General features: G+C 38.9%; 1 protein-coding gene across 1 annotated transcript in view; it reads right to left on the bottom strand.

The window, feature by feature from the left end:
• Window positions 1-15847, bottom strand: part of HSF2BP (heat shock transcription factor 2 binding protein) — a 34204-nt gene that overhangs the window by 13148 nt on the left and 5209 nt on the right. The window contains exons 3-6 of the mRNA XM_054813293.1: window positions 14241-14344; window positions 10097-10246; window positions 5795-5933; window positions 3524-3641 (exon numbers count right to left, since the gene is read on the bottom strand). Coding sequence (XP_054669268.1) covers window positions 3524-3641; window positions 5795-5933; window positions 10097-10246; window positions 14241-14344 — 511 coding nt within the window. The remainder of the gene's footprint in view (window positions 1-3523; window positions 3642-5794; window positions 5934-10096; window positions 10247-14240; window positions 14345-15847) is intronic.

Raw genomic sequence — 15847 nt, forward strand, 5'->3', positions numbered from 1 at the left:
ACTGGTTACTTTCAACTGCTAAATAAGCAAAGCTGAATATTCCTAACAATTTAATTATAGCTATGAAAAATTGTGTAAATGTTTATTGACTGCCTAACAATTACAAATGTTGAATAAACCCCATACCAATGAGAAGAAAATCTAAAGTCTTTCACACCACTGCTAGGTCAGAAAGGCAAAGACACCCATGAGATTTCAGTCCCAGCACTCATGTAGATGCCTTGGATATATTTATTACATACTCATGGACTACAATGGATATTGTAGCAGTGCTGGAATAAATGACAGCTTTTCCCTGTAAATTTCTTATTTATATGCTGGTACAAGTAAAACACAGGATTACTAGAAAAGGAAAGAGAACTCCTCTCTCTATCAGCTTACTTTGTTTGATACTGCTGTGTATAGAACTGATTTGTCACACAGTAAAGAAAAATATTTTTGAAAATAAAAGCTAGAAAAGAATTGTACTTAACTGATTAAAGTTGATGATGTCCTTCCATGTAATACCATGGTGATGTTGTGAGAAAAGCACATTGCATTTCCAAAATAATGTACAGACATTTTCATCCATGAGATACAGTTTTAAAAATGTGTCTGTCTGTGTATGTATATGTATATAAGCGTGTGTGTAAACGTTATTTATGACGACTCCATAGTCCACCTATAAATAACTTTGAAATTTCACTACAATTTATGTTAACTATCATATCCTTATCTCGCAATTGTCTTTCATTTTGGTACTGCTTTACGCCCCTTGTGGTAGGGAGAAAAGGGAATTATTCTGACACATCTGCTTATGAAAACATCGATTATTCAAGATTAAGAAGCAGCTTATGTGCAGAGAACAATTTAAAAACAAACCGACCAACCCCCAAAACCCTTCTCTGCTGGGCTGGGAGAGTGTAAAAAGAGATCTAGTGTTAACAATGGGTTTTAAGAACTGAACAGTGACAAGGCATGTAAGGAGCTCATAGACAAAAAGGAACCTGACCGCGGATGTGAAAGACAGACACAGGGGAACCATTTTGCACTAAAGCATTTGAGCAAATTAGGATCTCTCATTCCACAGCAAGGTCATGAAGAAATCTCCTTTCTGGCATTTGTTCTAATGTCATAATACAGCTTTTTTTTTTTTTTTTAATCAAATGGCAAGTTCAGAATAGGAAAAAAATAGGTGGTTCTGTGGAACATCAGAAAACATTATCACTGCACTGAGTTCAAGCTACTGTAACATACGCTTAACATTTCTCACTTATCAAATACCTTGTGCAATCTCTTATTTAAGCTTCACTCAATTTGTTAGCCTAAGAGGCTGGCCCCTGTTGAATCCCTAGCCAATTCATGGGATTGCTTTATGTATATTTTATGAGTATTGCTGTATGGCAGCCAAGTTTATATCACCTTCTTCTGCAAAGCAGGCAGATTTTAAAATATAATTAAAACCCACCCAAAACATCAATTCAAAAGGAAGGCTTTCAAATCCAATTACATTGTCAAATTACATTAATACAATCTGAAACAATCAAAAATAATTTATCTGAACCTATAGACACATTTGCTTGGAATTCAGACTGTGTGTTTAGGAACACTTTCCCTCCTCCTCTCAAAATAAAGTCCTTTTGTGTTTTTTTTTTCTGTACAGATTTTGAAACAGCATAGGTCCTCTTTTCATGTTTGGGTTGGTTTTGGTTTTTGTTACATAAAGGAAGGCACAAATTACTTTTTCTTTCTTAAGTTGAGATTCTCACACAAATCTTTTAGTTGGGGCTTTACAAAAAAAACTCCACCACTGTTGCAAGAGTTAATTACCCTGTTTTGAGTGCTGGCCTTCAAGCCCAACACTTGGGAAACACAGTAAATCACTGACATCGAAGTATCTAACCACTACCTACCAGCACAGGTTATTCAGCTTCCCCATCGCCACCCAACAGGGAAAGGCAAAGCACTTTCAGGGGGCAACTCGTTCCCCCTAACACAGGCGGAGCGAGCGACCATCTGACAGCACCATCTCCTTGCACTGACTGTGGGAAGGAGCCCAGACAGTTAGCAGATACTTGACATCCAGCTTTCTGATAGCTGAGGTTAGGCAAGATAAAACCTATCCAAAGTTAAAGTCGAACCTGATTTCATGCCTATCACGTACAACCTGCATGAATGCATGCATGGACGCAGTCAAGTTACTGTGGCTGACAGGGTTACCATTTGTCAGCTGAGCTAGGACAGCTGGCTTGGGAATGAATTCTTAGTGTGTGTTTGTCCCATTTATTAAAAAAAACACCACACTGGCTTAAGCCATCTTCATGAACACATTAACCAGGTGTATGGGGCAAGTGCTCACAGCTTAGCGGATGAGCAAGTACTCGTTAAGGCACGGTAATTTGTTCAGTCAAGGCCATATATCCTCAGTTTGTAACAGCTCTGAGAAAAAGGCAAAGACAACAGTTTATTTAACCTCTCCATCAGATGGAAAGTAGAACTTTTCCAGCACCAGAACTGTGTAACATGGCCTTTTCTTTACAACGCTGTATCACAAGGTCCCTTTGTAGGCATTACCTTTTACAAACACAAGCGCATAGTGCTTCTGGCTACTAAGTAGCATAAACTAATTTAATTTTTGCTCTTAGCAGATACATAACTCACTTTCTTCACTAAGCAGATGTAACATTTTACTGCCTTCATATTGGAAGGGAATAAATATGAGTCCTTACTTCCCACATCCTGTTTTAAAACTTCACCTCTCGCCTTCTTTATCTGACCCTCAACTCACAAGCCCCTCCTAAGTAGAAAAGTGCATCCCCGCTCATCTCTACAATATTATGGTGCTTAGGAGACTTCCAAAGAGACACAAAGCCTGGATGAAGCTAGCCTCGTAGCCAAGCCTAGTACATCTGCAAGGAACACTACTGTGAAAAGTTTCCAAAACCTACGTTTCTTCTCCAGGAAAGGAAGTAATGGGAGAGTGGGAATACTACTGTCATCATTGTGACCTACACTACAAGACAATGCATTCCACCATATCCATATCCACAAGATAATGCATTCCACCATACTGCAATGACGCTGGTGAAGGGTCTAGAGCACAAGTCTTATGAGGAGCAGCTGAGGGAACTGGGGGTGTTTAGTGCCTGGAAGAGACTGAGGGGAGACCTTATCGCTCTCTACAACTACCTGAAAGGAGGTTGTAGCCAGGTGGGTGCTGGTCTCTTCTCCCAAGTAACAAGTGATGGGACAAGAGGAAATGGCCTCAAGTTGTGCCATGGGAGGTCTATATCAGATATTAGGAAAAACTTCTTCACTGAAAGGGTTGTCAAGCATTGGAACAGGCTGTCCAGGGAAGTGGTTGAGTCACCATCCCTGGAGGCATTTAAAAGATGTGTAAATGTGGTGCTTAGGAACATGGTTTAGTGGTAGACTTTGCAGTGCTAGGTTAAAAGTTGGACTTAAAGGTGATCTTAAAGGTCTCTTCCAACCTAAACAATTCTATGATTCTGTGATTTGAAAGGAAAAAAAAAAGTCATCATACACTTTAAATTTGGTACAGAGTCCCGGCTTCATGTCTCCCAGGAGGTGCATCATTGTGTCCAGTAATTCACGACTTGAACTAACCAAGAACTCACGGCCACATGCCAGCGCAGCCACATCTGTGAGAGAACACAAAACATCACCATAAAAATCATGTTTCAAACAAAAGTTTATGCTAATTATCTGGACCACTAAAAAGTTACATCAGCTGTGAAGAATGAACTATGGCATCCATATAAACTTCAAACTATATTCATCTACATAGCAAATACTGAAGCAGTAAATCATACTGGTCAAACTCCCCTCGTAATTCTACTTTGGTAATGAAAATAGTTATTCAAAATGGCCAGTATCCTAATAGTGACACAGTGAATTATGAAACAAAAGGTTGGATACATCTGCCAATAACGGGGTACTGAAGCAAAGCTGACCATTACACGTCCCACTTCAAAGAAATGAGATTACAGATTGTTTTACAACCACTTGATCCAATATACCTGGCACATAAAACCAAATCTCTTGTGGACATCTACTCAAAAGCTCTTTTCTTACCTCTCTGCAAGTGCTGCATTATTCATGCACAAACCAAAAGGCAAAAATATTTCCAAAGACTACTGCTCCCAAGTAGATTTTCCTTTAGTATTTTCCCTTACGCTTGCCCCATACTTCAGGACATCTCTATGTGCAAGAGGAATCTTCCAGCAACCCGAGCTTCTTCATACTGTGCAACTGGCCAAGCCTCCTCCAAAAGCGTGAAGTGTGGTACATGTAATAACTAGTGACAGAACCTGGCTCCCCGGTTACCTATTCTGGGTAAGCTTGGGAATCTGCGGCATGATACAAGTCTTCCACTTTAATGCAGCCTCAGGTTCTCTCTCCTATGCACGTACACCATGATGCCTTTTTTAACCTCAGAGTAAGCAGAGGCACTGTGGACCCAGCATATAATTAAAGACTGTTATCGCAATGTTTGTGCACACTGGGCTGTGTTAAGACTGCACTGAGAACTTCTGTAATGGTGTTTTCTAACCTCTGAATGCTTGGCACTTCATGACCACCTCCTCAGTGTTCCTTTGATACCACTTTCTAGTGTAATACGACCTCACAGCGTAACTAGGAGAATTAAATTGGTACTTACTACATTGTTCATCTGACTGTATCCTTTATCACCTTTGAGTTTCAGCAACCTCCCTTCCCAAATTACAGAGACAAAGAAACAAATCTTGGTACTATCAAATTCACTGGCAAAATTTGTATCAGCTTCAGTGAAGCAAGATTTTGTTCCACCGTCCTGATTCCTCCTCAGGCAGAACCCCACCACCTTTTCCTCCCAGCCTTTTAACATTTTTTTGTTCAGACTTTACTTTTGCTATGCTTTTTTTTGTTTGGTTTGGTTTTTTTCAGTGAAGCAATTGGAGAGAACTGGATTCTGCCTTGGTACAGTGGCATAATGCATCACATCCTGCTTTTTATTACAACCTTTAATAGCACTCCAACACTTAAAAATCACACATTCAAAAAGCTGTTAATGCAAGATTGACTTATTTGTATAGATACCCACTGTTTCGTCTATCTTGTATCATGTCATTAGTGTCATTTTGACAGCTGCACAGTTTCACAAAAAACACAGATGATGTATCAACCCCACTTCTCACAGACTTCCAAGCCAAGGGCAGCCATACTAAGATAGATCTGTGGCTTTCTACTTATTTTCTGAGCCTAGAAAGAAATGTTTAGTACGGAAGTCAGGTTTATTACCTTTTACTTCTCTTAGCACTATGGACTGAGGACAGTGACGGTGGGGTTCCATTTGGCAGCAACAAAATCCTTAAGCAGTTTCAAAATGCTGAGCACAGACCTTAAGACGGGCCTCATCTACTTGCATCATCTGCGATTCATACATCTTGAAGATGTCAGCATTACTGGCAATTCAGAAAGCAAATTGCTTGATGTTTACAAACTAAAGGTGAGCATAAACAACTAGTAGAATGGTCCTTGTTTAACTCCAGATTGAACAGAAGCGTTAGGGAATTTCAGAACTCAATGGCTCTTACCCATCTAATTCTTAACTGTGTCACAGGCAGTACAATGCCTCACAGAATTGTCTATGACAAAATCTGCTAGAACTTTAAAAACTAGGAAGGCACCCAAGATATCAATGGTGACTAAACACCTGACTTTGAAAAAGCTGTATTTACTGCAGCACATGTAAGGCAAAATAGAAATTCCCAATATGCATGGAATGCTATTCTGAGAGACAACATTAACTTACTTGTTACAATCCCTGCCAAAGCTAATACAAACTGATTTTCATCAGAATCCAAATCCTGCTGTTTCATATCTTCACTTAATGACTTCACAAAGCTCTCCATGGTCTGTGCAGTGATTGTGAAAAACTTTACTGCTTTACTCTGCAAGTGAGGAGGAGAAAAAAAAAAAAAGACTATACATGTCACAGCAGCTATGATTATTAGATGCTACAGTAAAACAGGACAATCTTCAAAATTACAAAAACATTCAGTTACTTCAAAAACCCAACAGAAAATAGCAGGCATGCATTAAGTGACATGGTTGGTCCTCTAATATTTGAAGCCATTACCTCAGAAGAAAATGGGAAACTACTCAATGCTACATTTATTTATAAAACTAAACCACTGCTAATTTACCTCCTAACCTCACAATAATGTATATATCAAACAGCAGAATTAAAGCTTATTTTCAAAAGTGAGGATATTATCTCTTTGCTTTGCAATAGCTGTACCAGGTGTTGCACATTTAGCTGGGCTATTACACCACCTTTTGTCAAAACCCTATCCAGCTGAAGACTGGAGAGCAGCCTGACAGTGATGAATTTCTTAAGAAACCCAATGAATTACTCAGGATCCAATTGAATTCTGCTTTTTTTCCTAAAAGGATCCATTAGCTGCTCGAAACAGGATAGAGAACAACAGGCTAGGTAGAAGTTCTTTAGAAAAGGAAACTGAGGTCTCTCCTGGGTCACAGGTTGAATTTAAGTCAGCAATAACAATCACCACGCCAGAGCATACAAACAGGAGTACAGCTTGTAATTATGTTACACAGTCTTCTCCTCTCAGCTGAAATACTGCTCCATTTTGGAATACCTACCTGGTACAAAGCTCAGGGCAGGTCAAAGAGCCTGGTCAGAGGTGCAGACAGATCCACAAGAAAGGACAGAGAGAACTGTTTCTGTTCATTAATAATTCTGACCTGTAAAGCATTGCTGGAACACTATTTCATAGAGAGGATGCTGGTTTTCATAACAAAAATAGCGTAGCAGAGAGCCCATAATGCGAGGTTTCCCAGTGTCCTTAATAATTTTACCGGTTGTTTCAGGAAGCTTTTAGTCATTCCCAGCAGTGACCCATTGGGACAGCCCAAGACATGCCTGAACTTTTATTCATTTTGCAAAGCGACTGAAAAATTTTAATATTTTGTCAAAACTACTGCTTACACAATATGTGGAAAGCTACTGGTAACATTTATTTATTCCTCCACTGCTGCACATGCACCATATCAAAGATGTACAGTTCCTGTAGGGTGACTCCAGCAATGGGGCATAAAAAGCAGGGTCAGCCAATACTGAGTACCTTCACAAATGATATTGTGGTCCCAGAATAACAGGAATAAAATGATCACAGGGAAAGAGAATGGGGAAAAAGTCCACTTCTGCATGCGCTGGATGTACTTTTTATACTTCTATGGACAGCGCTCCTCAAAAACGGCAATTTTAACATAAGCAGCAACTATAGTTCAAGAAGCAGAGGGTGTGAGAATAAAGGAAGAGCCTACTATAGCAGGCTAGTATAAGCTATTACGAGAATACGTATTCACATGGGAACATAATAGAGTACTAAGCAAACCAAGTAGTTAGTATGTTGCACAGAAAACAAGCAAAATCCTCTATTTGCCAGTCTCTTGAGGTGCCGCCGCTGTCCTCTCTGCTGAACCTTCTTTCCAAATAGCCATTAATTAACTAGCGGTGAGGTCTGAGGAGCCGCAGAGACCAACCAGGTTTATAAATAGAAAACATTACGTACTCAGCGCAGTCTCTTATTAGCTTGACAGTATTTTCATGGGACTGAAGAATGTCTCACCCACAGACACTGAGATAAGGACAGTTCTGAGAGCAACCATTAAGGTGCTTGAGCTCAGATGGTGCAACGAACCCTTTGCTGCCCAAGTAACTCCTGCGTGAAAACATCGGCTAACATGCAAAATTGCTGCCATAAAATATAACACCGTTTGTCACCATAGCAGATAACTGAGGTAGCAGAGCACCTTGTAGGATCCAACATTTCTCAAGTTGAAGCAAGCCTTGATGTTATTCTGAAATCAAAGCTTCAGTTTGTGTTTCCATGTGAGAGCCCTGTCACGTGGATATCTGGTTGATGTTTTTTGAGAGACATCTAAAACAATCTCAGGGGAATTAATTTACTTCTTTTTGTGGCACATGCAGGTAGGCATCTTTGAAAACTCTCCCTCACGCTGCTTCTCTGGATGCTTCTTCAAGTTGTCTCTAGAAACATTACACATGGGCAGAAACAGTGGGCATCTCTCCCCCACTGCCTTGAAAACTACTTGTGTTGCATTTCAAATCTGCTGCCTGAGTTTTGACTTTCCAAACCCATAAGGACACAAATGGTATATGGGTCCCAAACATCATTTCAGTCAATCTGCATTATAGAACCGTATGAAAGACCTACTTCTGTATCTGTACAAAGATTGGAAAAAGCTTGAGCATTGTTCCCTAAAGCATGAAATGATTTTGAATTGATGCCACCCTCCCCACAGGCTTAAACATGAGCAACAGTTTCAAAGCATTCTTGATGTTCTTACACATTTCTATAGTTCACAGCACCTTCTCAAGGGAGGGGGGGAAGATGCTACAAGCTGTAAAACTTGTCCAAAAATAACCCAAACCAAAAACTTTGTATGACAAATCTCCATCATCTCTGAATAACCTGACTCATTGCCAGTTGTAATCTGTGGTTGATGCAATGCCATACAATCCATTTATGTTTTTCCTAGTAGTCTTGTTGCAAACCCACGCACATTTCTTACCATGTTATGTGCACCATCACAAGAAAATGATGCCCAAAAACGTTGCTACAACCTTCAGCAGTTCAATGGGCTCTAATGATTGCTGGGAATTACTATAGTAGAAGTATTTTGCATTTCTAACAAACCTAGAAACAAAAGTATTGCATCTTCACAGTTGGGCTTTTTACCTTATATAAATCATCAGGTAACAGTTTTGGTTTTACCTAATTCTACTTAATTTTGATTCTTAAGACTACTTTCAACAAGGCTTCTACTAATTTTACTCTCACCTTGTAGAAATACGGTCATTTTCATCACTGCTAGCATTTTGTTTGTGGGAAACAGACCATTTCAATACTGTTTCACAAGTCAAACAACAATGGCTAGTCACTAAATATTGTCAGCTCTTACAGTTATAAACTGTTCTGAAAATACAGAATGTAATTTTATACTGGTTTTGTTGCTATGTGGGGGCTCTGTAGTACGCACCTGCCTTTTTTTTATTCTGCTTTATACAGTGTTTTTACTTTTTTTCCTTAGTAACTGCTGCTGCTTGGATCTTGAATCATCAGAAGTTATCACCAAAAAGTATCACTGTACAGCTTTCTAATATCCAATATGAAGTTATAACTGTATTTTGGTGCACCCAAACTGGAAAACCTCTTACAGACACACTAGTTTACCACTTACTATAATGAACTAATCCTATTCACTAAGCTGTTCATCATGCTGCTGAAAAATCAAGCCAGAAGAAACTGTGGCATCAGTTCACTCAGATTAAATACAACAATTCCTTGTCACGTTGACTGTGACAAGATTGAAAATCATATTTTTATCAGGCCTGTTCCTCTGATCCCTCTCAATTTCGTCAGCTGCACTTACCAGTGAAAATGTGTTAGTTGTAATATTGCTATTGTAATTAACTGTTGTTGATTCGTTGTGGGTTTGGTTGGGTTTTTTTGTTTTGTTTTTTTTCATATAAGCTACCTGCCCACCTTTAACATTGAAGATTTAGTAAGATTCATTAGCAGCTAGGCTCTCTAAATTTCCAAGAGTCATGTAAGTATTAAGGCAGCACAAAGATTTAAAGAAGTTGAGAATTACTGGATCTGTCTTCCTTCCATGGAAATAGTTCCTCCAAGCTCTCTACAGGCATGGGAACTGCTGCGTACACCCAAGAATTATTTTTTTCTTCTGTTAGCTTGCAAAGATATATACATTGTGCTAGCTGTAGCCTTGCTTCCAGTTTAATTGCGTGTGGTCAAAAACCTTGTTGATAACATAAGAATTAATCACTGCATTTACTCCCAGCCTGCTTCATAACACTTCATAGTTCCAACACTTCTTAAATGAGAATGGATGGATCCTAAAGAATGTACAATTCAGAAAACATTTTTGCTGTCCAATTAGTTTCTGAAATATATCGTTATATTAAAGTGTGTTACAGAGCAAGGTCCTTATTTTAAAGGCCTAACAGGATTATCACCGATAAGTATTCACCTGCCATACTTACTCCTCCTAGAATGATTTTAACAGCTTCCTCATTGCTAGATACACCCCACAACAACGTGCACACCGCTGCACCCATTTCTGTGCAATACTCCGCTTGCTGCAGGAGCTGCTGCTTGGCCTCATTCAGCTGCTGGCGGAGGTCTAGTTTCTCCTGAAATAGCATAAGGAAATTTTGGTTGCACTTCGTATCAGCCAAAACAAGTTTCTAAGTTAAGGGACGGAACAAGAAACAACATCATGGCCGTATATGAAATGGGGTGAGGGGAGGTGTAGGGTGGCAAACTCACAGCAGTTGCAGATACAGACCTTCTCTCCTGAGCTATATTTCAGTAGTAAGTACATTGTGGAGGCTGACAGTAAGCAGAAGCCTGTCCACAAGGTCAGACCAAGTGACCCACCGAGACTGAGTGGCACCTAGAGATGTCTGATAGGAGGGTCTGCTCCTCCTAAGCAAACAGCTACACGTCTCTTTGAGAGAGAAAGGATTTCAGCATCAGCGGTCAGCCTTTCCAGACACCTTACAAAAGATACTGGAAACATCTTATAGGAAGGGAGGGTTGCTTTGTCTTTCAAAACAGACTTCTGCCTTAGCTAACATGGTAGAGTTGCTTCATATCTAGGATAAATACTATTATCTCTTCCAACTTTTTTCTATTGGCATAATCCTGATCAGCAGTGGCAAAGTAAGACAGAGTCTCTGGAAAAACACACCTAAGGTTAGAAGTCTGGAGGGCCTTTCATATCAAGAAAGCCCAGGCACCATTGTGTATCCATCACCAAAGCGAGCTCCTCAGTCGTCCCTGCCACAAAGCATAAAGAGAGAACAGACCAACGCGACGAGGACAAATTCAATTTAGCAGTACTATTTTCCAATCACATGGGAAGTTGGCTAGAAGAATATCATGAGATTAGGTATGATTCTAGGTCTCACTGGCTTCCTACCAACTGCCACAGGGGTAGCAAAGCTGCTGCATTTCTCAGTGTAGAGCTAGTGTGGACAGTGAGATCAAGGCAGGGATACTGCAGTCTGTGGCCTCTCAGGGTGGGTAGGGGCTCCCTGCTAACTCCAAGTGGGGTGGTATTAGACAGTGCTGCAGGGAAAGAGAAAGGCCAGTCAAAAAAAGTGATGCTAACTCAAGTATTAAAAGAAAAAGAGAATAACAGATCACTGTCAAAAGAACAGAAGGATCTTGTTCTGCCCATTTTGTGGGCATGGGCTTTTAAGATTCACCACAGAAAGCAGCCTCCTCAGCCCAGCCTCCCTGTGTGCTCAGCTATGAGGATGAAGTGTGGGGAACTGAGAAGGAATCTTTTCTACGTCAATTTTCAAAGCAAGTAAGCAGAACAAAACTTTCAACCACGTATTCCTGTCAAGATTTTAAAATAAGTATCTTATCATTTCAGGGGTTCACCTCAATGTTTTATGATGAGGGTTTGGAAAGAATATAAATGTAAACTCATCTGAAAATTTATGTAACGTGATACCAACCAGTACAAAGCTGCTTGTACTCTGTCATTAATTACCTACTCAGACCCCTGTATCACACGTGACAGCCTGATTTGTATTGCTTTATTAAGGAACACACAGGCTAGGATTTGTAAAGTTCAAATTAAATTTATCAAGCAGATTGCTGTGCATATTTACTCTCTCGAGTCTCTTTCACCTTATAGTTTAATATATGCAAAAGATTGACACTTGCTGCTGATTCCCTAGGCATAGATGTTCCAGGAAAAGTCTCATATTTCTTAATACTTTGACTATTTTTAAGCAAGTTAGTCAAATTTTATCTTTTACATAACTGACTGCCAGACCTATCAAGTTTTCTGCCACCATGTGCATCAACAAAATGTCCACAAGCATCTTCCTGTCTAACCCCTATCTTGTCCCTGTCTTTTCTGCACTGTTCTTGTCTTAAGAAAATGTATCTTTTAATACATTTTATTTGCATTTGGATGCTAATACTGAATAATAAGACATAAAACTCTAATACCAAAGCTAGATCCCCCAACAAGGATGCAAAGCCAGCACAAGAAATGCCAGAATTTTTAATAGATCAAAAGCAACATCAGAACAAAGATACAAAGCAAGGAAAACAAAATAGTACATTCAAGAGCCAGGAAAATAAACAAAGCCTGCAAAAGCAAATAACCTAGCTGGAAGCAACACTCCTGAGAGTTCATATCACCAAGCAATCACTGTGCTATGCAACACCACCATCTTCAGGAAAGGGTCAAGGCACGAGAATTCAGCAGTGCTTAAGCACATAACTATGAAAAGACAGACAAAGAAGACATTAGCCAAGAATAACATGTACACTTCAAGTTTTGCTCAGGTTCAGAAAGCACAGCAATTCCCTAATCAGTGATACAGCATTGCACAGGGACTTTGGAATGCAAAATGTTGATTTATGATCCCTTAAGAAACGTACACTGCTTAACTAGAAAATGCATCTATTTTACGTTTCAGTGAATTGTTTCCTTTTCCTTCAGAAGATATATACGTAGAAAATTCAGAAAGTATACACAAGGATGCCTACAGCAGAACAGCAATCAAATGAAAAACCCCATGCAAAGTGATTAACAGGAACAAAAATCACACATACATACACCATCATCTTTTATCGCGAAGAGCTAAAGGATGTCACAACGTACATAAGCACAAACCACTCAGACAAATACACCTTTGTGGCATACAACAGAAGCCATTTAGACAACCAGTGTATACTGCACAACAGCAAAGATATGAAGAGAAAAGCTTTGGTCAGGAACACCAAGACAACTACTACTCTTAGTAAACCATCCATGCTTGAAGAAAAACTTTCATCCAAAAGAAATCACAAACCTAAATCACCTGCCATTTATTTTGTCATATTAACAAGAATAAAGGGTGGGACCCACTTCATTAATATCTAAAGCAGCAACATTAAATCTTACAGAGATTTTATCCTGGATGCTTATACAACTAAAGATCTGGGTGCACAGCAAAAATAACCATGTACCTATAGCCAAACCACAATACCTATCACAGAAGATACTTATTTTGAAGTAAGGAATATCTAGATAGACAAATATTCCATCACACTTTACTTCCAAGTCAAACTTTATTCCAGAATGACTTGTCCAAGCAAACGTGCCCTAAAACTGCATGTCTGAACTCTTCATTTACTCCTTTTCAAAAAGGAAATAATTTCTGTAGATTCATCTGTCATTGTGCAATCCCAAGGCTGGCAGATGCTAACTCTAGAACCCGCACCTCTCAGAAATTAAGCCACTAGCGTGTGTGATCCTATTTGAACCCCAATGGCTTCACAGAAGACCCACAGTCTGAGAAGTCAGGGTCTTCGCTATTGCTTCATTGTTAAGAATCTCCCCTCTCATAATCACCAAATACATTATTGACAGAGCAAAAGGAGCCCTGTAATTATTCTTTGACTCACAGCTGTACATGGCAATTGGATCAATAGGTGCATTGAGAAAGACTATTAAAACTAAACAAAGGTACACAGCTTACAGCAAGCCAAGAGAGGCCAGTTTCATTTTGTACATTGTGTTGCTTACATTGACTTCTTTGAAAATATGTTATAGTTATATTAAATTCAGAAGAACTGATTCTGTGAAGGACTTTTTGATGCCAGCCACACCACAGCCTTCCTGAACACCTGATGTTTCACTTCAACATGTTAACATAAACAAAATGCTAATTGCTGATTTTTAACTTTACAGACACCAAAACGAACCCTGCTAAGCAGCCTGTAATGCAACCCCATACAACCACACCTCACACAGTATGGAAGTTAAGAGAGATCTATGCCATTATGCAAGAGTTAGGTACCTAAGCGGGAGATCAACTGTCAGTTGGTACCTCTGTTTGCACACACTGAACAATTTTTGGTACTGCATCGTATTATATTTTGACTAGTTATAATATTGACCTTTTTGCTCTAGAAATACCAAGGAGAAAAAAAACTCATCAGTTATGAACTTATAGGTAATTTACTCATCACCTGACTATATGAATAGAAATCTCAGATATTTTTTTCAGGCCAAGGATGTATTTTGTGACATGAACGTGAAAAACTGATCATTACTGCTTTTGTTATTAAAACTCAACTATACAGATACCAATATTCTCATAGCAAATCTACCTTCTTCTCTCTCATGCAATCTGCCTGGGCTGTTTCCAGACGGGCTCTGAAGTGTTCACAATCCATTTTCAGCTGCTCTAGTTCCTCCTCCTTTTTCTCCATGTCTGTGATAGGATAAATCAGATAAACGAAGTAATAAGTTACAACCAACAGGCTTGCACTAAAGAAAAAAAGAATCCACTAAATGCAACTTTAATGGGGTGCTTTAACTATTGGCTTGTGTTAGACCACCTCCTTGTGGCTACACTGCCATATCGCCACTTGCCACAGTTCAACAGTTCTGGTAAGAAACTAAACATGATGTTTCTGATTTAAAACAGGGAAAGACTGAAAGAATCACAACTAGCTGTTAAACAATGCGTGCCAATAAGATGCCAGTCCGGAACTGAGCTCCAGCTCCTCAAGGATTTTTAAAAATTTACTCAATGTTCTACTTTGTTTGTTTTTTCATGATGGTTTTCATGTTTGGTATCTTTGAAATTCAGCAAGTGTAATGAGAATCTAAGAAAAAGAATACCAAGATCAGTCAAAAGCAAGTGTTTCACTATATAACGTATAAATTATATGAATAGTAAGAATGAAATGCAACTACTCCAAACATTTTAAATTAATGTTTATGAAGTATTATAAGACATTATAAACTATTTGAACATTATTGTCAGTGACATGCAAATTTTACAATTCCCTTAAAAAAATTAATCTCTGATGAAGTTAAAAGCATTATATTTCAGGCTCGTGATGTCTGTTTAAAAAAATCACATTGAAGGATATTTTAACAATTGTTGTGTATTGTATTTTACTTTAAAAAACACAGTTCTGGATGTTTAGTGTTTATACTGAAAAAAGGAAACACGTTTAAATAATTTCAAAAAATAATGTCCAAAGAGCATCTACTGTAATTCTGCTTAGCTTAAAAACAAGCTACACTCCACTTCGAGCACCATACCCTTGATCATGAGATTATGGTCTATGGCTTAACACACTTCAAATACCTCCCCTTACATGCAGTCAGTATTTTTGAATGTATTTACCAAAGAGCATATCAAATTCAAGCATAAAAAGATAACATCATTTAAAAAAAAGCCCTTATTGTCCAAAGACCTTGGATTCTGGCATTTTATTTAGTAATGCTATGTTATTTGGAAATAAATTCCTTTCTTTTTTTGGTCCTAATTGACAAAATGTTATCATCTCAAATATATACACATTGCTTTGAGTAGCAGGTATAAAAGAAAATAATCTAGCCACAAATAGCTTTTCTAAAGAGGTGGAACATACTTCCACTCAGCTCTTGCATGATTCTAAGCTATCAACACTGAGACTTTTTAACAGAAACCAAAGAGGCAACACAAGGGTCCACTCCTAGGACACACAAACGTGGCAGGGCGTGCTCTCCCAGCATTCAGTTCTTTTCAACCTGCAATCCAAAGGAAAAGAATGAAGGCGGGAATGGATTCATTGAGTTTCTGAGGAATAACTCTGGTCAGTGGTAGGAAACTTTCTTCTGTCAATTAAAGAAGATTCAGTCCCACAGACCTATTACTATGTGAGTGTTCAGTCTTAAGTACTTGACAGAAAGATGACTTGAGCCAGAGTAGGGCATGCTC

Source organism: Grus americana, chromosome 1 (assembly GCF_028858705.1).
Source record: "Grus americana isolate bGruAme1 chromosome 1, bGruAme1.mat, whole genome shotgun sequence".
Classification (NCBI taxonomy): Eukaryota; Metazoa; Chordata; class Aves; order Gruiformes; family Gruidae; genus Grus; species Grus americana.